This window comes from Tamandua tetradactyla, chromosome 2 (assembly GCF_023851605.1).
Source record: "Tamandua tetradactyla isolate mTamTet1 chromosome 2, mTamTet1.pri, whole genome shotgun sequence".
NCBI lineage: Eukaryota > Metazoa > Chordata > Mammalia > Pilosa > Myrmecophagidae > Tamandua > Tamandua tetradactyla.
The window spans coordinates 34,307,134-34,331,638 of record NC_135328.1 but is presented as its reverse complement, the minus strand read 5'-3'; the positions used below and the strand labels follow the sequence as shown (position 1 = coordinate 34,331,638).

At 37.4% G+C, this 24,505-nt stretch overlaps 1 protein-coding gene across 1 annotated transcript; it reads left to right on the top strand.

Moving 5' to 3' along the window:
* The first annotated feature begins 23,155 nt into the window (after positions 1-23,155).
* LOC143659619 (olfactory receptor 1J21-like) lies at positions 23,156-24,100 on the top strand. The gene has a single exon (XM_077132783.1). It carries the CDS (start codon positions 23,156-23,158, stop codon positions 24,098-24,100), a length of 945 nt encoding a protein of 314 aa, XP_076988898.1.
* Positions 24,101-24,505: the final 405 nt, after the last annotated feature.

Sequence of the window (24,505 nt, the reverse complement as noted above, 5' to 3'; positions counted from 1 at the left end):
ATAGTTGCTGTAAGATGTTGTCTGCAAGTGGTTTAATCTACTATAGGTGCAAAATTAGCACCAGTAAGGTAGCCAGCTATGTTATTACTCCCCCCATGAGGCTGAGTTACCCAACTCTCCATTTGTTTCCAAACTCTTCATCCTGTTGTGTCAGGATGGAACAACAAGTCCACCCAAAGATCCTCTGTCAAATCTCAAGTCAGAGGTTCACTACTGAGCACCGATAAAGCTGCCATTTACACCCAGCACCATGGCAGTGTCAGGTTTTCTGGCCCTACCCCCTCCCTAAGAAACTAGAGCTCCTGATTGAAGTCTGACCCAGCAAATGCCGCTATCCTCTTCCCAGTACCCCAGTACCCTAAAAATCACTCCGGCCTGGAACAAGAATCTACTGTCAGATATAGACACCAACTGTTAATGTCAGTTTCCTCTCCCAGGCATATGGGTATTTTAACTCTCTGAGTCCCTGACCACTACCCCTCTCCCTCTGCCCATCATCACCAAAGAAATGGGAAGTGTCTGTCTCTAGTGAAAAGAGCTTCAGAAGACCTACCTGTGCAATCAGGTTTCATCAAATACATTGTATGAATGGCTTCATGTCTCTAGATAGCAAAATGAAAGTAAAGAGTCACTTCTCTCTGTTCCAGACATGAAATAAGTATTGATTTTATATAACTAAAGCTTTTGAGAGCCATTTGCAACTGTAAAAGGCTGTAGGAATGTGAGGGATGAGCAGATAAATGAGCTCATGGTTGGGGTAATTTTGGAGATAGAAATCCTCTTTCAAACATTGAAATATGTCTCAAAATCCTGCCTCTTCTGCTTAAAGAGGTGGAGGAAGAGTCTACTCAGTGGGAGCAAAGGCTTAATAAAAATGACTTGAGTAGAGAAAAGTGACCCCAATGGTTACTAGTCATGTGTCCCTGGACTGATCTCTTAACATTTCTGAGCTTTAGCACACACACACACACAAACACACACACACACACACGAGATCAATATACACATACATAAACAAATTCCTAAATAGTAGAATAAATTTTCAATAAATGTCAGTTATATTAAGGCTAACACTGGGAAATAGTCATGTTGGTTAGGTAAGTGTCAAAGCTAAATGCCCCATCAATCCTGCATCATCTATCAGTTATCACATCCCAGGACCAATGTTCAGATGCCTCACTGCATATGAATAATCAGATCTGAGCCAATTTGATTCATGGGATATAGTTGCAGAGAAATGGGCAATAGTGGAGATGGGTTAAGTGTAATTTATTTCTTTCCAAACTAAATAATACTGATCAAGCTAAATTCCACTAGGAAATTAATCTCAAGCAAGGATCTGGTTCTCTGCATCTTCCTTGAGATTCTGAGAGTCCACATAGGTTAAAACAACTTTTAATTCATCCACCTGAATTTTCTAAGGCACACCTTATATTTCTGGTATAGTGGCTTCCTAGAGATCAATCCAGGATGTATCTGGACACTCACACTGGCATAATGGTATAACATTTCTGTGTCCTTACTATACGAGAAACTCTGTTCTAATATCATAAATCATATTTATCACAACTCTTCCCCAAATCCTATGTGTAGACTTATTTTTGTTGATGTGAAAAATAAGATTAGGAGAGAGTAAACTGGTGAGATCATCAAGAAAGTGCTGGTGCCAGCACCTATAAGAAGACAGCCACAGATACACTGCTCTGATCCAGTTCCAGTAAGTGAACTCCATGAAGGAAGGGTATTTTCTCTCCTGTCTGCAGGGAAGAGTGTGGTGTCTGACATATAGTTAGATAAATTTCCCTTGATTTAACTGAAGGGAATTCTGTTGGTGATTGGAGGTCTGATAGCTCCCTCTGGCTCCACTGGGTGAGGGTAGGATTCAGGTATGTGTGCAATAGTTTGAGGAATTCCCTAGTAGAATGTAGATAACCCTAATTTGATTGCCGCTGTCACCGTTATCATCTGGGAATTCCCAATATCTATTCATTCCCAGCAGAGGGAAGAGCAGCATGAGGACAGAGAACCAGAGCAGCGTGTCTGAATTCCTCCTCCTGGGGCTCCCCATCCATCTAGAGCAGCAGGGCGGGTTCTTCTGCCTCTTCCTGGGCACGTACCTGACCACGGTGCTGGAGAACCTGCTCATCATCCTGTCATCAGGATGGACTCTCACCTCCACACCCCCATGTACTTCTTCCTCAGCCACTTGGCCTTCACTGATGTCTCCTTTTCTCTGTCACTGTCCCTAAGATTCTGATGAACATATATACTCAGGATCAGTCTATCCCCTATGTGGGGTGTGTAACACAGATGTATTTTTAAAATATTTTTTGGTTGTATTGATAACCTTCTTCTTGCAGTGATGGCTATGACAGGTACGTGGCCATCTGTCACCCTCTACACTACACCACCATCATGCAGGATGAGCTTTGTATATTTCTGTTAGCTGGATCCTGGTTCCTTTCATGTGCCAATGCCCTGTCCCACACCCTCCTCCCGGCTCAACTGTCCTTCTGTGCCGATAACATTATCATTCCCCATTTCTTCTGTTACCATCTTATAATTGGGTTGTTTGCTCTTTTGTATAATTGCTTTATGTATATATGCTATCAAACCTTTATCCAATACATGATTACCAAATATTTCTAACATTGAGTTGGTTGCCTCTTCACCTTTTTGACAGAGCAGTAAATTTCAAAGTATATGGTAACAAGTGGTTAGAGAACAGATTTCAGCATTTGGTATGGGTTACAATCTAGCTAGTCCATGACACTGAAACTAAAAGAAATATCAATATAATGATTCAACAGTCATATGCATTTGTTAAGTCCTAACTTCTCTCTTATAACTCTTCCTTCTCCTTTGATCCTTCTCTCCAATTTTAGGGGTATTTGGGCTATGTCTATTCTAATTTTCTCACATTGGAAAGGGGTGTTGATAATATGGGATAGGGGTATAGAACTAGTTGATGGTTTTGGAAGAGGCTGGCTCTCTTGGTTTAAGGACTTATCTAGCCTAAGAACAATCTGGACATTGTAGGTCTCTGGAAAGTAATCTTAGCATGTGAAACTCTTGCAGAATCTCAGATAGAGTCCTAGGTGTTCTTCAGGGTTCTTCAGGGTTAACCCGAATGGTTTTGGTTGGGGGTTGGCAAATCATGGTAATTAGCAATATCTAATTGGAGGTTGCATAAGAGTAGCCTCCAGAATAACCTCTCAACTCTATTTGAACTCTCTTAGCCACTGATACCTTATTATGTTACATTTCTTTTCCCCTTTTTTCATCAGGAAGTCATTGTCAATCCCATGGTGACAAAGCCATGCTTATCCCTGGGAGTTATGTTCCCACGTTACCAGAGAGACTTACACCCCTGGATGTCATGTCCCACTTAGGGAAGATGGTAATGGTTTTCCTTGCAGAGTTGGGCTTAGAGAGAGGCCACATCTAAGCAAAATCTTTTGAGGCACAGAAGCATTTGATTTTGAGGTGATCTCATTTATCCATTTTTTCTTTCATTGCTTGTGCTTTGTAAAGTTTAAAAAGTTACCTCCTATTATGAAATCTTGACGATTTTCCCTATATTTTCTTCTAGGACTGGCTCTCATTTTTAGGTCTTTCATCCATTTCTTTTCTTTTTCTTTTTCTTTTTATCCATTTCGAGTTGATTTTTGAATAGGGTAAATGGTAGGGATCCTTTTTCATTATTTTGGGCTTTTGAGATCCAGTTCTCCCATGCCCATTTATTGAAAAGACTATTCTGTCCCAGTTCGGTGGATTTGAGACTTTGTCAAAGATCAATTGACCATAGATTTGGTGTCTCAATTAAATTCTATTGGTTGATATTCTGTCTTTGTGCCAGTACCATTGCTGTTTTAACCACTGTGGCTTTGTAATATGTTTTTCTTTAATTAATTTTAAAAATATAAAACAAACAAACACATTCTTAACATAAGATCATTCCATTCTACATATATAATCAGTAATTCACAATACCATCATATAGTTGCATATTCATCATCATGATCATTTCTTAGAACTTTTGCATCAATTCAGAAAAAGAAATAAAAAGACAACAGGAAAAAATTCCTACATACCATACCCCTAACCCCTCCCTTTCATTGATCACTAGCATTTCAATCTACTAAATTTATTTTAACTGTTGTTCCCCCTATTCTTTATTTTTATTCCATACGTTTTACTCATCTGTTGATAAGGTAGATAAAAGAAGCATCAGACACAAGGTTTTCACAGTCACACAGTCACATTGTGAAAGCTGTATCATTATACGATCATCTTCAAGAAACATGGTTACTGGAACACAGTTCTACATTTTCAAGCAGTTCCCTCAGCCTCTCCATTGCATCTTGACTAGTATCACAAGGTGATACTATTTAATGCATAAGAATAACCTCCAGGATAACCTCTCAACTCTGTTTGGAATCTCTCAGCCATTGACAGTTTATTTTGTATCATTTCACTCTTCCCCATTTTGATCTAGAAGGTTCTCTCAATTCCTTGATGCTGAGTCTTAGCTCATTCTAGAATGTCTGTCCCACATTGCCAGGAAGGTCCACAGCCCTGGGAGTCATGTCCCACATATACAGGGGGATAGCAGTGAGTTTGCTTGTTGTCTTGGCTGGAGAGAGAGGTCACATCTGAGCAACAAAAGAGGTTCTCTTGGGAGTGACTTTTGGGGCTAATTTTAAGTAGGCTTGACCTATCCTTTGTGGGGTTAAATTTCATATAAATAAAGTCCAAGATTTGGGGCTCAGCCTATTGCTTTGGTTGTTCCCATTGCTTGTGAGACTATCAAGAATTCTCCACTCAGGGAAGTTGAATTTTCCCCCTTTCTCGCCATTCCCTTAAGGGGACTTTGCAAATACTTTTTTATTCACTGTTCAAATCCTTCTGGGATTTATTGAGGCATCGCTCTGGACAAACCTACAAAATCTAATACAGGGTGTTGAAAATAGATGGTAATTAATATTTTAAAACTTTAACTTATGTCTGCGACTAAAGCAAAAAACATTTATTTGGTACAAAGTTTATATTTTGACTTCTGCATTTCCTAATATAACTTATGTGGACAGCTTAATTGAACATCATAAGTACATGGAACCTTGAATAAGGCATGAGATATATGTTTGTAAGTCAAGAAATGTGATACCTCCCACTTAATATCTTTCTCAAGATGTTTTTAGCTATTTGAGGTCCCTAATCCTTTCGAATAAAAGTAATAATTAGCTTTTCTATTTCTGCGAAATGGTCTGTTGGAATTTTGATTGGTAGTGCATTGAATCTGTAGATCAATTTGGGAATAATTGGCATCTTAGCAGCAGTTAGCCTTCCTATACGTGAACATGGAATGTCTTTCTATTTATTCAGGTCTTCTTTGATATTTTCACCAATGTTTTGTAGTTTTCTGTGTACATGTCCTTCAGATCTTTGGTTAAGTTTATTCCTAAATATTTTATTCTTTTAGTTGCTAATGTAAATGAAAATTATTTTTATTAACTCCTCAAATCACTCATTACTAGTGTATAGAAACACCATTGATGTTTTTGTGTTGATCTTGTATCCTACTTTGCTGAATTTGTTTATCAGTAGCTTAGTCCAGTTTTCAGGTTTTTCTAAATATAGGATCATGTCTTCTGCATAGAGAGACAGTTTCCAACTTGGATGCCTTTTATTTCTTTTTCTTGCCTAATTGTTCTAGCTAGAACTTCTAGCACAATATTGAAAAGCAGTGGAGACAGTAGGCCTCCTTGCCTTGTTTCTGATCTTTGAGGGAAAGATTTCAGTCTCTTGTCATAGAAAAAGATGTTAGCTGTGCATTTTTTGTATATGCCTTTTTTTCATGTTGCAGAAGTTTCCTTTGATTCCTACTTTTTGAATTGTATTTATCATAAGATAATGAGGAACTTTGTCAAATTTTTTATGCATCAATTGTGATGAGAATGCGGGTGTTCCTTTTTAATTTGCTAATGCAGTGTTCTACATTAATTGACTTTCTGTTATTGAGCCATCCTTGCATACCTGAGATAAAACCAACTAGGTCATGTTGTATAATTCTTTTAATATGTTGTTGAATTTGATTTGCAAGTATTTTGTTGAAGATTTTCACATCTATATTCATTAGAGAGATTGGTGTAAAATTTTCTTTTCTTGTAGTATCTTTATCCAGTTTTGGTATTAGGGTAATGTTAGCTTCATAGAATGAGTTTGGTAGTGCTACCTCTTCTTCAACTGTTTGGAAGAGTTTGAGCAGGAATGGTGTTAATTCCTGAAATTCTTGGTAAAATTTTCCTGTGAAACCATGTGTCTGGGCCTTTGCTTTACAGTAGGTTTTTTGATGACTCATTCAATCTCTTTATTTGTGATTGGTTTGCTGAGGTCTTCTATTTCTTTTTGCATCAAGAAATATAGGTTGTTTTGAGTGTTTCTAGGAAGTTATCCATTTCATCTAAGTTATCTATCTTGTTGGCATAGAACTTTTCATAGCAATCTCTTATTATCTTTTTTATTTCTTCAGGATCCATGGTAATAGCCCTTTTTTGTTTCTGATTTTATTTATTTGCAGCTTCTCTTTTCATCTTTGTCAGTCTAACTAAGAGTTTGTCAATTTTGTTGATCTTCTCAAGAACCAACATTTAGTTTTAGTGATTCTTTATATTGTTCCTTTATTCTCTATCTTATTAATTTCTGCTGTAATCTTCATTATTTCTTTCCTTCTGCTTGCTTTGGGGTTACTTTGCTGTTCTTTTTTTGCCTAGGTTCTCCAGTTGTTCAGTTAAGTCATTGGTTTTAGCTCTTTCTTCCTTTTTAATGTAGGCATTCAGGGCTACAAATTTCCCTTTCAGTTCTGGCTCCAGCCAGGTAAGCTAGGAATTTAATCCTCAGAAGCATCTTTTAGCTAATTACAGGTGGAAGTTGGTGGTTAATTACCTTAGCTTTCTTGCACCATGTGTGGGATATCTCTGATGCATGTTCTAAGAGGACTATTTCTCAGAAGTCCCCCATTGAGACCAAGTTTCAGTTGTGCTAGTGGCAACTTATTAATTACACACACAGCCTGTAATGAGCCCCTTGTAAAGACTACCTTCTCTTCAATTCTCACATCTCTTCCCTCTTCTTTACTGATTCTTCCTGGAATTACCTCCCTAATAAGCTATTTATACTCAAACACTTACCTCAGGATCTTCTTCTGGAGGAGCCTAACTTAAATACTAAGTTCAGGAAGTTGTCTTAAAACCCTCAGGATAAGATCCTGGTTTTGCATAATTTTCTGGGCAGAGAGCAACTGAACCTATTGATGGTGTTAGGTGGAGTGGAGAAGTATCATAATTATTATGGGTTGGGTTGATGTATGGATAGAAAGGGAAGTATTGCCTTGTGCAATCAATATAATACTTTGAAAGATATTGGGGCAATGATAATTATAAGGACTGTGGAGGTGGTTGCCTATTATTATTGTCCATAGAAACTCAAAGTGAAAAAAAATGACAGGCTCAGGTCAGTCAAGTAGCAATTCAGGACACTGTGAAATCCAGAAAGTTCACATTATATTTAAAGAGACCTTCATTTTCTGTTTCCAGTGGATGGACTGTACAGAAAACCAGGCATAAGATTAGTTAAAGGGGTGGAATAGTTATGCCTGGCAAATATTCTGTCAATGACATGATAGAGTGACCTTAATTTGGGGACAAAAGACTCTGGTAAGCTCTTTGTTCTCACCATTTCTGAATATGTCAACGAATTCTGACGCTAAGCACCAGCAACCCTCTGCCTGGAAAAATGTGTTTGGCTCATGCCTTTTTCCCCTTGGAAAAGCACTCAGTATTTGATGGATGGGAGTTGATGGTTGTTTATCCCACCTTCCTCTCCCGTTAGTAAACAATCTGAGGTGTGTCCTATACTGATTTCAAAACATGTCCTGGAAGATCAGGCCCCAGTTGATGATGGTGGTATCCTGCTTAATAACATCCTTTAACATCTGCCTTCCTTCTCTGTCTCACTTCCTATTTCCCTATGCTATATTCTGTATCTCTCCAAAATAAACTCCTTGCATTCAATAGTTTTCCTAGGGTTTGCATTCATGTGTGGGGATCCTTCTTGGATTCTGAAGTACTGGTATATGCCAGAATGTGGACTGACTGAAAAGTCCTGTTGACACAGAGACATTGTTTAAAATTGCTAACATTATGAACCAGCTGCTATACTTAAATTTTAAAGGTATGGGTTATCTAATTTAGCTCTGACAGCAGTCTTACAGGGAAGATATATTATTCTCATTTGCATTTTATAGAGGCAAAGCTAATGTTCAGAGAGATAAATAATTTGCATAAAATACACATTCATTACGTGGGAAGATCATAGATGTGTGAAATTGAAGTCTATCTCCATCTAGCATCTATAGGCTTAACCTTCCCAGTCTACCATCTCGTGAATGGCACAGTATCTTCCACAGTGGTGGAGGCACCTGCACGCTATCAGAGAGTGGTGGGATTTTGCCCCTAAGTGACATTTGGCAGAGTCTAGAAATATTTTGGGTTATTACACCTTAGGGAAATGCTCCTGGCATCTAGTGGGTAGAGGCCAGTGATGTTGCTGAATATCATATATTTCATAGGAAAACACCCCATCCTCTGTTTCAAATAAAGAATTCTCAGGCCTGACCTGAGAAAACTTGCTATAAGCAGATGACTGTATCTACTTGGATGACTGAAAAAGGGCCAGTTTATATAATCCTATGTAATTATTATCAATGCCTCATTTCACTTTCAAAAGTGTTCCACTTGGGGCAACGAGTTATATAGTCTATATGATCACTTTATCTATAAAGCATAGGCTTGTCACTAATATGTAAGCTCCAAAGGGAACTTAGGAATCTGTTTGCTTTTATATTCCAGTGGGTAGCTCAGACCTGGTCCACAATTGAATAAGAGACTTCCTTGGAACAAAATCTGTTTGATCCTTAGAGTCTTATATCTCTTTATTACTAGACTGAATTTACACTCCTTATTCATATTGAATGTTAAGAAGAAAGTATGCAGACAATGCATTGATGTTTGCCTAGAAATTCACTATCTCTATAAGAATGGTTGTAATGTACATTTGCTAGTGATAATCCATGTCTTAGTCCCTGTTATTTTCTGATCTTTTTCATCCAGAGCAGAAAAGATGGTCATGGAATGAATTAGAGCAGGTTTTAGAATTTTGCCTCTTGGAATTTCCCTCTGGCAAGAGCATTAAGGTGCATTATTCTCCCTGATCCTGGGGATGTACCTTCCCTCTCTGCCAGAGAACCTAGCTCATCAGGCAGGACTCTCACTGCAAAATCCCCATGTCACGTGGCCTTCCTTGAAGTCATTTTCTTTTCTGGTACCATTCCTAAGATGCTGGTGAACATGCAGACTCAATGCGAATTCATCTCTCATACAGGGTAATTTTGCTGTTGTATTATAAAAATATTCTTTGGTGGTAATTGACTGCCTTACTCAGGGTGTCCTGCTTAGGCTAACCTCATTGAGTTGATCATTGCAAAAATTGCAGTAGAACTACTATTTGTCTTGCTGTTTATTGGCATCATAGTCTAATATGGTTAAACTGGGCCACTATATTCAGTGTGTCCACCACTGAATATATGCAAAGTCCTGTCTTTTAACAATTAAAATTACATTGTTATGTGATATTCACAGGGATCACCACATGCTGAACCCCTTCATCTATTCTGTAAGGAGCAGAGACATGAAAGGGGATTGGTGAGGACTTTTCTTAAAAGTTTTATTGAGATATGGTTCATGTACCATGTGATTTACCATGTTAAATGTACAATGCAATAGTTTTTAGTACTCACAGACATGGGCAATGATCACCATATAAAATTTTAGAGCATTTTCATAACCTTGAAATAAAAATCTATGTAACACTAGCTATCAGTCTTCCCCCAGAAACTCCCACCAGCTGTAGACAACTACTATTCTACTCTCCATCTCTATGAATTTCCTTGTACTGGACATTCCATATAAATGGAACCATATAATACATGGTCTTTTTGACAGATTGCTTTCACTTAGCAAATTGTTCTCAAGGTGCAGCCATGTTGTATAATGCATCAATACTTCATTTCTTTTCATGGCCAAATGATATTCCATTGTTTGCATAATATACCACATTTTGTTTATCCATTCATCAACAGATGGACATTTGGGTTGCTTCTATCTTTCAGCATTATGAATTATGCTGCTATAAGTATTCATGTATATATTCTGTGTATACATATGTTTGAATTTATCATGTGTGGATATCTAGGAGTGGAATTGCCATGTCATATGGTAACTTTATGTTTTATCATATGAAGAACTGCCATACTGTTTTCCAAAGTGGCTGAACCATTTACTTCCCAACTAGCATTGTGTGAGAGTTCTAATTTTTCTACTTTCTAGAAAACATTTGTTATGATCAGATTTTTTTCACTCAAGCAATCTCATAGGTGTAAAGTGTTATCTTATCATGGCTTTGATTTACATTAACCTGTTAACTAATGACATTGACCATCTTTTTACGTGCTTATTCATCATTTGTCATATCTTCCATGGAGAAATATTTATCCATATCCTTTATACATATTGTAATAGTATCATTTGTCTTTTTATTATTGAGTTTAGTAATTCCTTAAATATTCTGGATACAAGTTCTCTTCTTTTATTTCTTTGGAAGAATTTGTGAAGAACTGGTATTAGTTCATCTTTAAATATTTTGCAGAATTCAAGGTGAAACCATCTGAAGCTGGGTTTTTATTTGTGGGTAGTGTTTTTTTTATTAATTAAAAAAATTAACTAACACAACATTTAGAAATCATTCCATTCTACATATGCAATCAGTAATTCTTAATATCATCACATAGATGTATGATCATCATTTCTTAGTACATATGCATCGATTTAGAAAAAGAAATAGCAAGACAACAGAAAAAGAAATAAAATGATAATATAGAGAAAAAATAAAAATAAAAATAAAAAATACAAAAATATATAAGAAAAAACAACAATAGCTCAAATGCAGCTTCATTCAGTGTTTTAACATAATTACATTACAATTAGGTAGTATTGTGCTGTCCATTTTTTTTTTTTTTTAGAAATCATACCATTCTACAGTAATTCTTAACATCATCACATAGATGCATGATCATCGTTTCTTAGTACATTTGCATCGGTTTAGAAGAACTAGCAATATAACCGAAAAAGATATAGAATGTTAATATAGAGAAAAAAATAAAAGTAATAATAGTAAGAACAAAACAAAACAAAACAAAACAAAACAAAAACCTATAGCTTGGATGCAGCTTCATTCAGTGTTTTAACATGATTACTTTACAATTAGGTATTATTGTGCTGTCCATTTTTGAGTTTTTGTATCTAGTCCTATTGTACAGTCTGTATCCCATCAGCTCCAATTACCCATTATCTTACCCTGTTTCTAACTCCTGCTGAACTCTGTTACCAATGACATATTCCAAGTTTATTCTCGAGTGTTGATTCACATCATTGGGACCATACAGTATTTGTCTTTTAGTTTTTGGCTAGACTCACTCAGCATAATGTTCTCTAGGTCCATCCATGATATTACATGCTTCATAAGTTTATCCTGCCTTAAAGCTGCATAATATTCCATCTTATGTATATACCACAGTTTGTTTAGCCACTCGTCTGTTGATGGACATTTTGGCTGTTTCCATCTCTTTGCAATTGTAAATAACGCTGCTATAAACATTGGTGTGCAAATGTCCGTTTGAGTTTTTGCCCTTAATTCCTTTGAGTAGATTCCCAGCAATGGTATTGCTGGGTCATATGGCAATTCTATATTCAGCTTTTTGAGGAACTGCCAAACTGCCTTCCACAGTGGTTGCACCATTTGACATTCCCACCAACAGTGGATAAGTGTGCCTCTTTCACCGCATCCTCTCCAGCACTTGTCATTTTCTGTTTTGTTGATAATGGCCATTCTGGTGGGTGTGAGATGATATCTCATTGTGGTTTTGATTTGCATTTCTCTAATGGCCAGGGACATTGAGCATCTCTTCATGTGCCTTTTGGCCATTTGTATTTCCTCCTCTGAGAGGTGTCTATTCAAGTCTTTTTCCCATTTTGTAATTGGGTTGGCTGTCTTTTTATTGTTGAGTTGAACAATCTCATTATAAATTCTGGATACTAGACCTTTATCTGATATGTCATTTCCAAATATTGATTCCCATTGTGTGGGCTGTCTTTCTACTTTCTTGATGAAGTTCTTTGATGCACAAAAGTGTTTAATTTTTAGGAGTTCCCATTTATTTATTTCCTTCTTCAGTGCTCTTGCTTTAGGTTTAAGGTCCATAAAACTGCCTCCAATTGTAAGATTCATAAGATATCTCCCTACATTTTCCTCTAACTGTTTTATGGTCTTAGACCTAATGTTTAGATCTTTGATCCATTTTGAGTTAACTTTTGTATAGGGTGTGAGAGATGGGTCTTCTTTCATTCTTTTGCATATGGATATCCAGTTCTCTAGGCACCATTTGTTGACGAGACTGTTCTGTCCCAGGTGAGTTGGCTTGACTGCCTTATCAAAGATCAAATGCCCATAGATGAGAAGGTCTATATCTGAGCACTCTATTCGATTCCATTGGTCGATATATCTATCTTTATGCCAATACCATGCTGTTTTGACCACTGTGGCTTCATAATATGCCTTAAAGTCAGGCAGTGCAAGACCTCCAGCTTCGTTTTTTTTCCTCAAGATGTTTTTAGCAATTCGGGGCACCCTGCCCTTCCAGATAAATTTGCTTATTGGTTTTTCTATTTCTGAAAAATAAGTTGTTGGGATTTTGATTGGTATTGCATTGAATCTGTAAATCAATTTGGGTAGGATTGACATCTTAACTATATTTAGTCTTCCAATCCATGAACATGGTATGCCCTTCCATCTATTTAGGTCTTCTGTGATTTCTTTTAGCAGTTTTTTGTAGTTTTCTTTATATAGGTTTTTTGTCTCTTTAGTTAAATTTATTCCTAGGTATTTTATTCTTTTAGTTGCAATTGTAAATGGGATTCGTTTCTTGATTTCCCCCTCAGATTGTTCATTGCTAGTGTGTAGAAATGCTACAGATTTTTGAATGTTGATCTTGTAACTTGCTACTTTGCTGTACTCATTTATTAGCTCTAGTAGTTTTGTTGTGGATTTTTCTGGGTTTTCGACATATAGTATCATATCGTCTGCAAACAGTGATAGTTTTACTTCTTCCTTTCCAATTTTGATGCCTTGTATTTCTTTTTCTTGTCTAATTGCTCTGGCTAGAACCTCCAACACAATGTTGAATAATAGTGGTGATAGTGGACATCCTTGTCTTGTTCCTGATCTTAGGGGGAAAGTTTTCAATTTTTCCCCATTGACGATGATATTAGCTGTGGGTTTTTCATATATTCCCTCTATCATTTTAAGGAAGTTCCCTTGTATTCCTATCCTTTGAAGTGTTTTCAACAGGAAAGGATGTTGAATCTTGTCAAATGCCTTCTCTGCATCAATTGAGATGATCATGTGATTTTTCTGCTTTGATTTGTTGATATGGTGCATTACATTAATTGATTTTCTTATGTTGAACCATCCTTGCATACCTGGGATGAATCCTACTTGGTCATGATGTATAATTCTTTTAATGTGTTGTTGGATACGATTTGCTAGAATTTTGTTGAGGATTTTTGCATCTATATTCATTAGAGAGATTGGCCTGTAGTTTTCTTTTTTTGTAATATCTTTGCTTGGTTTTGGTATGAGGGTGATGTTGGCTTCATAGAATGAATTAGGTAGCTTTCCTTCCATTTAAATTTTTTTGAAGAGTTTGAGGAGAGTTGGTACTAATTCTTTCTGGAATGTTTGATAGAATTCAGATGTGAAGCCGTCTGGTCCTGGACTTTTCTTTTTAGGAAGCTTTTGAATGACTGATTCAATTTCTTTACTTGTGATTGGTTTGTTGAGGTCATCTATGTCTTCTTGAGTCAAAGTTGGTTGTTCATGTCTTTCCAGGAACCCATCCATTTCCTCTAAATTGTTGTATTTATTAGCGTAAAGTTGTTCATAGTATCCTGTTATTACCTCCTTTATTTCTGTGAGGTCAGTAGTTATGTCTCCTCTTCCATTTCTGATCTTATTTATTTGCATCCTCTCTCTTCTTCTTTTTGTCAATCTTGCTAAGGGCCCATCAATCTTATTGATTTTCTCATAGAACCAACTTCTGGCCTTATTGATTTTCTCTATTGTTTTCATGTTTTCAATTTCATTTATTTCTGCTCTAATCTTTGTTATTTCTTTCCTTTTGCTTGCTTTGGGATTAGTTTGCTGTTCTTTCTTCAGTTCTTCCAAATGGATAGTTAATTCCTGAATTTTTGCCTTTTCTTCTTTTCTGATATAGGCATTTAGGGCAATAAATTTCCCTCTTAGCACTGCCTTTGCTGCCTCCCATAAGTTTTGATATGTTGTGTTTTCATTTTCATTCACCTCGAGGTATTTGCTAATTTCTCTAGCAATTTCTTCTTTGACCCAGTCGTTGTTTAGGAGTGTGTTGTTGAGCCTCCACGTATTTGTGAATTTTCTGGCACTCTGCCTATTATTGATTTCCAACTTCATTCCTTTATGATCCAAGAAAGTGTTGTGTATGATTTCAATCTTTTTAAATTTGTTAAGACTTGCTTTGTGACCCAGCATATGGTCTATCTTTGAGAATGATCCATGAGCACTTGAGAAAAAGGTGTATCCTGCTGTTGTGGGATGTAATGTCCTATAAATGTCTGTTAAGTCTAGCTCATTTATAGTAATATTCAGATTCTCTATTTCTTTATTGATCCTCTGTCTAGATGTTCTGTCCATTGATGAGAGTGGTGAATTGAAGTCTCCAACTATTATGGTATATGAGTCTATTTCCCTTTTCAGTGTTTGCAGTGTATTCCTCACGTATTCTGGGGCATTCTGGTTCAGTGCGTAAATATTTATGATTGTTATGTCTTCTTGTTTAATTGTTCCTTTTATTAGTACATAGTGTCCTTCTTTGTCTCTTTTAACTGTTTTACATTTGAAGTCTAATTTGTTGGATATTAGTGTAGCCACTCCTGCTCTTTTATTGTTGTTATTTGCATGAAATATCTTTTCCCAACCTTTCACTTTCAACCTATGTTTATCTTTGGGTCTAAGATGTGTTTCCTGTAGACAGCATATAGAAGGATCCTGTTTTTTAATCCATTCTGCCAATCTATGTCTTTTGATTGGGGAATTCAGTCCATTGACATTTAGTGTTATTACTGTTTGGATAATATTTTCCTCTAACATTTTGCCTTTTGTATTATATATATCATATCTGATTTTCCTTCTTTCTACACTCTTCTCCATACCTCTCTCTTCTGTCTTTTCGTATCTGACTCTAGTGCTCCCTTTAGTATTTCTTGCAGAGCTGGTCTCTTGGTCACAAATTCTTTCAGTGACTTTTTGTCTGAGAATGTTTTAATTTCTCCCTCATTTTTGAAGGACAATTTTGCTGGATATAGGAGTCTTGGTTGGCAGTTTTTCTCTTTTAGTAATTTAAATATATCATCCCACTGTCTTCTAGCTTCCATGGTTTCTGCTGAGAAATCTACACATAGTCTTATTGGGTTTCCCTTGTATGTGATGGATTGTTTTTCTCTTGCTGCTTTCAAGATCCTCTCTTTCTCTTTGACCTCTGACATTCTAACTAGTAAGTGTCTTGGAGAGTGCCTATTTGGGTCTAATCTCTTTGGGGTGCGCTGTACTTCTTGGATCTGTAATTTTAGGTCTTTCATAAGAGTTGGGAAATTTTCAGTGATAATTTCTTCCATTAGTTTTTCTCCTCCTTTTCCCTTCTCTTCTCCTTCTGGGACACCCACAACACGTATATTTTTGCGGTTCATATTGTCCTTGAGTTCCCTGATACCCTGTTCAAATTTTTCCATTCTTTTCCCGATAGTTTCTGTTCCTTTTTGGAATTCAGATGTTCCATCCTCCAAATCACTAATTCTATCTTCTGTGTCATTAAATCTATCATTGTAGGTATCCATTGTTTTTTCCATCCTTGCTACTTTATCCTTCACTTCCATAAGTTCTGTGATTTGTTTTTTCAGTTTTTCTATTTCTTCTTTATGTTCAGCCCATGTCCTCTTCATGTCCTCCCTCAATTTATCGATTTCATTTTTGAAGAGGTTTTCCATTTCTGTCCGTATATTCAGCATTAGTTGTCTCAGCTCTTGTATCTCATTTGAACTATTGGTTTGTTCCTTTAACTGGGCCGTATTCTCAATCTTCTGAGCGTGGACAGTTATCTTCTGCTGCTGGCGTCTGGGCATTTAGTCAGATTTCCCTCGGTGTCGGACCCAACAAGGTTGTAAGATTTTTCTGTGAAATCTCTGGGTTCTGTTTTTCTTATCCTGCCCAGTAGGTGGCGCTCGTGGCACACGTTTGTCTGCGGGTCCCACCAGTAAAAGATGCTGTGGGTCCTTTAACTTTGGAAAACTCTCGCTGTCCGGGAGGTTCGCTAGCCGAAGCGGCTTGGAAGAGTGCCAGCCGGCCCAGGGTCCGAACGCGGGGAGGGTCACTGGCCACCGCAGCCTGGGAAAGCGTCCATCCGAATTTCCTAGTCGGCCCGGGGCACCAAGCTTGGCGGGAGGGCGCCAGCTGCAGCAGCCCGCCCGGGAGAGTGCACGTTCCCGGGGAGTCACGAGTTTGGAAGTGGCCCCCCCCGTCGCCGTTCTCCGCAGCCTGGGGATTTCCAATCCAATTCTCTCAGTTGGTCCGGGGGTCCGCGCATGGTGTGGGCACCAGCCGCCGCGGTTTGAGGGGACCGCCTGTCCAATTCTCCCAGCCGGCCCGGGGAGGAGGAAGGGAGTGTCTCCGGCTGCTTGCCGCCCTGCCCGGTGAAGCCCGCGCCCCTCGGCAATCTCACCAGGGTGGGTTCTCTCAGCCAGCCAGCCATTCCAGGATGGGGTACGCTGTCTTTTTTATCTCTGTCGTGGCTTTGGGAGCTGTTCTGTATCATTTCTACTCCCCTAGTAGCTGTCCTGGAGGAGAAACTAAGATCCACGCATCTTACTAAGCCGCCATCTTCTCCGGAAGTCCCTCCTGTGGGTAGTGTTTTGATTACTAGTTCCCTCTCTTTACTTCTTATAGTTGATTCAGATTGTCTATTTCTTTTTTATTCAGTACCAGGAGCTTTTGCATTTACCAGGGAGAATTTATAAGGGAAAGATCTTTTGCTCAAAAGAAAATAACCCACTTATATTCATAGCTGAATCAGTTATGCTATCAACATTGATTTCTTGAAAAATTATGCAGATAACCATCTTTGTTTTTTACACATTTTCAAGTTTCCTTTTAATATTCCTTTCCAGTTTGTGTCATCTATAGAACTGAAATGAACAGCAATAAATGTTTTAATCAGCAATCTCTAAAACATTAGATTTATTTTAATATATAAGGAATTATTATTCCCAGTGGTGAAAGCACTTCCTTATTTCCTTATCTTGCTGTGGGAAATTAAACACATTAAGTCCTCCTTTCATAATTACACATATAAGAACAGATATTCTCATTAACTTAAGAAGTGACACAGTTTTATTTTATGTTGGTGTGATGTTAATTTCATGTGTCAACTTGACCAAGTTATGGTGCTCACTGGTCAAGCACTGGCCTGATTGTTAGTATTTAAGTAAGCACTGTTTTGATTGTTATTGTAAGGACAGTTCCTGTACTTAATTCATCAGTACATTGATTGCATCAATGACTGATTACATCCACAATCAAGTGAAGAGATTGCCTTCAACATTGAGAGAAGTGTCAAACAATCAGTTGAAGGTTTAAAAAGAGAAGTGATTATTTCATTAGTCAGAACAGAGAATTTCTACCTCTGCTTCAGCCAATCAAATTGTTCTAGGAACTCATCAAAAACCTTCATCGGAATTCCCAGCTTGTGACCTACCTTATGGAATCCCTGCAATCCTGTGAGACAATTTATAAAAATCTCATAATGTTTACAGATACCTCCTATTGTTTATGTTTCCCTCAAGAATCTTGATTAATACAGCTTTCTTACCAGTAGTGGGGTGCTGTGATTGCAAATACAAAAATGTGGAAACATATTTGGTATTGGGTAACGTGTAGCAGCTGCAATAACTGTGATGTGCTTGCTAGAAAAATCTAGATTTCTTTGAAGAGACTGTTGGTAGAAATTTGGATGCTAAAGATAATTCCTTTGGAGACTTAAAGAAAATGGCAAATTTGTTATTGGAAATTGTAGGAAAGGTCATTCTTGTTTTAAAGTGGCAGATGATTCTCAAAACATTTAAAAGGATTCCAGTAATATAAAGCATGTATTGACCACAATGCAATTAGAAATCAATAACAAAAAGATCTCTAGAAAGTCCCTTCAAATAATTTGAAAACAAGATAAAATAACAAAGCATTCTTTAGGTCAAAAAAAGAAAATTAGAAATTATTTGAACTGGATAAAAACAAAACACAACTTATCAAAACTTGTGGGATACCATGACGTACTTGGGTGAAATTATATAGCACTCGTTTTCATTTCCTAGGGCTGCCATAACAAAGTATCATAAATTGGGTAGCTTAAAACAAGAGAAATTTACTGTCTTACAGTTTTAAAGTCTAGAAATAAAAAATCAAAGTGTCGAACGGATCATGTTCTCTCTGAGCTTTTTTCGGAAGACTCTGTTTCATGCCTCCCTATCTTCTAGCAGTTATTGGTAATACTTGAGTTTCAATCTAAGCCTTAGATTGAATGGCACTCTCCCTTGCGTCTCTCTCTGTGTATCCAAATTTGTCCCTCTTATACGGACACACCCTAATCCAGTTTGGCCTCATCTTAACTACTCACATCTTTAAAGACCTATTTCCAAATAAAGTCACAAACACAGATTTTAGAAGTTAGGACTTGTCTTTCAGGAAGACACAATTGAACCCAAAACTGCACTTACTTACCTGTATTAGGCATAAGTAAAGAAAATAGACCTCGTGTTCTTTAAGATGAGATGAAGAACAAATTACAGCCAAAGTAAACAGAAGAAAGGAGAGAATAATGATCAGAACAGAAATCAACAAATTAGAAAGAGAAAGATAAAGAAACCTAAATGAAACAAAAAGGTCAGTGAAATCGATAAACCTGTAACATGACTGATCAGGAAAAAAAAGAGAGAAGACCCAAATTACCAATATCAGAAGTAAGAGTGGTGTCATTGCTACAGATGCCGCAGATATTAACAACTAATAAGGGAATATAAGGAAGATCTGTATGCCAATAAATTTGATATCTTAGATGAAATTAATGTCTTTTGATATATATGGTTGACTTTAGAAGTTATTTATTCATATATACATCAATATACCTATCTTCTAGTTAATACACACCATTGTCAACAAAAACTAGTGTCAAATCTAATTTGTCTAATCAATTGATATACAGTTGAATCTTAATAAAGTTTTAATTTGTATTTCTCTGATTACTAATGATGTTGATCATCTTTTATATGATTATTAGCTCATTTGAGTCTCCCTTCTGTGAAATTCTTATTAATCTCTTGTGCCTATTTTTAAGTTTTGTTGTACATGCATACATTCATGTATTTTTCTAGTAAATCATAAGTTCTTTCAGGGGTATAGGTTTTACAAAGCTCCCAGACTGGTGGGTGGGAGTTGGAGTAGCAGAAGATAAAGATGAAAATATCTTAGGAATTGGTTTATGATACTTGGGGAAGTAGTAATTTCAACTGTTGTCTCAAAGAGACTGCGGTTCTCATACCGTTAAATTAAATAAGAAATGTAACACAGTCAGTGATTTTATTTTTGTCTCCATGCATGTACGAAAAGAGATTTGTCAATGGTCTTCTGGTGTGAAAAGGAAATCTTGTCAAATCTTGACTTTCAGAAAATCAGGCAGGTCAACTCTTACATTATAATCAGGGCAACTATCATTCATAGGACTCAGCAACAATTTCTGAAGTCCAAATACCTTACAGAACTTCTTCATTCAAATAACAGTTACAAGGGAAGATTGATTTTAACACAAAAACAGAACAGAAATTTGTAATACCTTATGAATATTTACACTTCTTTGCATTGAAAAATGGGCATGAGTGCATTCATATTCTACCTGGCATTAAAGAAATGGACCTGCAGACATACGAAATTAATTTGGAATCAATTTTATAAGTAGTTTATTGGGAGCCATCTCTTGAATACCTTTCTATAATACTTTGATAAACTTGATCTATACATGCTGACTCTACAGCTGGGGACAGGAGCACCAAGATTTATAAAAACTCTTTTTCACTCCCCCTGGGCTCCTTCACTGTCAAATAGCAGAAGCGTTAGTGGTTCTGGTGTTCTTGAAGAAACATGGGGCTCAGAAACAAGAGACCTAAGATTAACACATTCACCTTCCAACTTGAGTGGACTCTGACTTGCATTTTTCCAATATGAAAAGCCTTATGAGTCATCAAATTCCTAGGAGTAGTTTTTGTGGTTATTATCACTATTCTTCCAAGTGTTATTATCACAATTCTTCTATTATCTGATATTGACAAACCATTCTTTCCTCAAGGGAAAATGAAGCAATTATTCACTCTGTCTTTAATTTGAAACTTGGGGATTCCTTTTCCTATGGGTCCTTTCCATGGTGTGCAAAGTTAGATCTCATGCCCATTCCTCAGGAGCTGTGAACAAGACTGTGAATATATCTTCCTTGTTTGATTGTGAACTGTTGACCCTTCTTCCTTTTATAATGCCTCCTTGAGACCTCAGACTGACTTTACTGGATTCTGATCTTGCAGACAGAAATGGAAGAACTGTCCCATGCCTTGTAGCTGAAGGTATCTGTGTGCTTGACTTAAGGGAGCAGGTCAGAGCAGGAGTACAATTTACATTCAGCCGTGTAAGTGTTTGTGTGTATCTGAGTGCATGTATTCAGGGTGTGTTTCTGATTCCTAGCATTACTCTACCCCTCCTGAAACCAGAATATGAGTGATAGACAGCTCCACCTAAAATAACCTGGAAATTGATCATCTATCTACACTTTGAGAGAACAGGACAAAAATGATCTCCTTTCATTTATCTTTCATCTACATGTGAGTCTTGTTGGATTTTCCTTCAAATGTCCCACTTCTCTTCAATTTTCTTTATTTCCATTGTGGCAATCCTGATAAAAGCAGCTATTATTTTAAACCTGCAATAGCCTTCTATTAAGACTCCTGCTGTAACACTTGACTTCTTATAATCTCCTCTTCACCCAGTATTCTGAAAGATCTTTAGAATGTTTGAACTACTCTGTTACATATTTTAAGGAGTTTCTACTGAAATTTTCTATTTTGGTGGAAAAGGATTTACATAATATGGCTCCTAAATAATTCTACAATCTCGTATCTTTCCCTTGCTCTTTATGCTTCTTAATTTTCTCTGCTCCTCAATATCTAGTCCTTTTGTCTCTCAAGGTCTTACACTTTCTGCTGCTTCTATTTAGAATGCCCATTTCTAGAATCTTTATATGGCAGGTTCTTCTTCTTATTAAGGACTCATTGTAAAGAATCCTCCTTGAATAAGTTTCCTCATCACATTAGCCTCTTTTAATCTGACAATATCTATCAAGACTGTGAGTGTACATACCCTGCAATTCGATTTCTTGTTATCCTACAGATACATTTGCCCATGTAGAAAATGACACATTAACTTTGCTATTTATTGTAACATTGTTGGAAATAACAAAGTACTAGAAACAACCTAAATGCCTATCAGACCACTAACTAGAACTTTATTGTAATAAACTAACAATAACATGTTAATGAATGGTAAAACTGAATGTAATTCTTAGATAATACCATAGCTGGAATTTTAACACAATGGACTGAGTAGCACAGGGATTTTTAGAGGCCACCTTCCTCAAATTCGAGAATTTTGTAAATATCAGAAACATTAGTTTATCCTTAAGAGGAGATGAATCTTATAATGAAGCACCTTCTGAGTACCCAAAGAGAAAGACTTTGGGGCGGCCCACGGTGGCTCAGTGGCAGAGTTCTCACCTGCCAGGCCTGAGAGCCGGGTTCAATTCCCAGTACCTGCCCATGTTAAAAAAAAAAAAAAAAAGAAAGAAAGAAAGACTGTGATTGGTAGTCTTTAATTATTACATGAGTTATAACTTTAATAGGTTGAACCATCATATTTTTCCTTATTGTTTTTGAATGTTTATAAGAGTAAGACTAAGACTTACTGACTGAAGGAAAAAAGAGAGAGGAATGACAGAATTAGCAGACTATAAGGAGTGTTAGAAATAGAACAAGAAAAATATCCAGTATGAGTCACTGGCATTAAATCCAGGTGTTCTGGGGATTTGATTAAGAGTGACCTGCTTTGAATTGAGGGAATAAGTAAAGTGGGAACTCAGAAGACCAACGCGTCTTTGTTTTCCTGATTCTCTGAACATCCATTTAGAAAGAGGAATGATAGACTGAAAACCTCAGTGATGGGGAAGGAGTTTTGATAAAAGAGCAGAAAGCTTTATTACAAAGTATGGTGCTAGAACTTTTATATGCATAGATTTCATTAGTGTTCTTGCCTTGACTGATTTCATATGTTTCTACCAAGTCTCCAAATCCTGATTTCTGGAAGAATCAGAGCAAGCACTGGATTATTTTATCTTGATCCAATCCAGGAAATAAAGCATTAACCAAAGAGTGTGTGAGAGGAATAAGGAAGGTTAAGAGAGAGCAAGAGACTAACCACAGGGTCTCTAGTAGTCCTTCTAGAAACTAGTAATTGATATAATCCTGGACCTGATTTCTTAATCTAAGATTTCTGTCATGAACTCCTGGAATCCTCAAGTTTGAACCTGGTATGATCTAATAAATAATTCTGATGTTCATTGCTTCTCCAAAAGAGGTTGCTTTGGCTTCCAGGTAGATGCATAAAACCTGAGGGCAGATTGTATGAGATATCTCAGGTTAAAATTCACCATAGCGATGAGTTCAAAATAACGTTCTCGTTATGTGATGGTTGTGATGATTTCTCATCTTTCATATCTCCATCTCTCGTTCCCTTTCCAGCAACAAAGAGCAGCATGAGGTGGGAAAACCAGAGCAGCGTTTCTGAATTCCTCCTCCTGGGGCTCCCCATCCAACCAGAGCAGCAGCGCGGGTTCTTCTGCCTCTTCCTGGGCATGTACCTGACCACGGTGCTGGGGAACCTACTCATCGTCCTGCTCATCAGGCTGGACTCTCGCCTCCACACCCCCATGTACTTCTTCCTCAGCCACTTGGCCCTCACTGATGTCTCCTTTTCATCAGTCATAGCTCCAAAAATGCTGATGAACATGCTGACACAGAGTCAATCCATTTCCTATGCTGGGTGCATTTCTCAGGTGTACTTTTTCTTATTTTATGGTGATCTTGACAGCTTTCTCCTCACCTCGATGGCCTATGACAGGTACGTGGCCATCTGTCACCCCCTTCACTACACCACCATCATGAGTCAGAGCCTATGTTTCTTGCTGGTAATTGTGTCTTGGGCCCTGTCCTGTGCCAGTGCCCTGGTGCACACCCTCCTCCTGACCCATCTCTCTTTCTGTGGAGACAACACCATACTCCACTTCTTCTGTGACCTCTCTGCCCTACTTAAGCTGTCCAGCTCTGACACTACAGTCAATGATCTGGTTATCCTCACTGTAGGGGTGGTAGTCATTACTCTCCCATTCATTTGCATCCTTGTCTCCTATGGCCACATTGGGGCCACCATCCTGAGGGTTCCCTCGGCCAAGGGGATATGCAAAGCTTTCTCCACCTGTGGCTCCCACCTCTCTGTGGTGTCTCTGTACTATGGAGCAATAATTGGACTATATTTTTTCCCCTCATCCAGTAACTCCAATGACAAGGATGTCATTGTGGCCGTATTGTACACTCTGGTCACGCCCATGCTAAATCCTTTTATCTATAGTCTGAGGAATCGGGATATGAAAGGTGCTCTGGGAAATATATTCAGTAAAGGAGCATGTTCCTTTACTGAATAGTAAACATGATGGGCATTTTTCCTTATCACTTGGATACAAGACCTACTCTGCCTGCACATGCAGCATGAGCATCTTTTCCTCTCGGAATAACTGTTTCTTATTGAATCTTGATTGGCCCTCTTTCTACAGCTGGTCTGTTTCATCTTGAACTTAGTTTTCTGTTCTGTGTGGTTTTTCTGTTTATTTTGGAGTATTAAAACTTATACCTGCCCAATGACATTTTCTAGAACTTTTCTCTTTGTATATGGTATTTCTTGTAATACAAATGTAACATTTTTTGTAGTCACAGTTTTTATCATTTTTGTTTTTATAGTTTACAGCCTTTATTTAACAGAACCTTTCTTTTCTTAAGAAACAGTAGTTTCATGATTTTATTTTTGTATTTAATTCTGTAATACTTTTCAA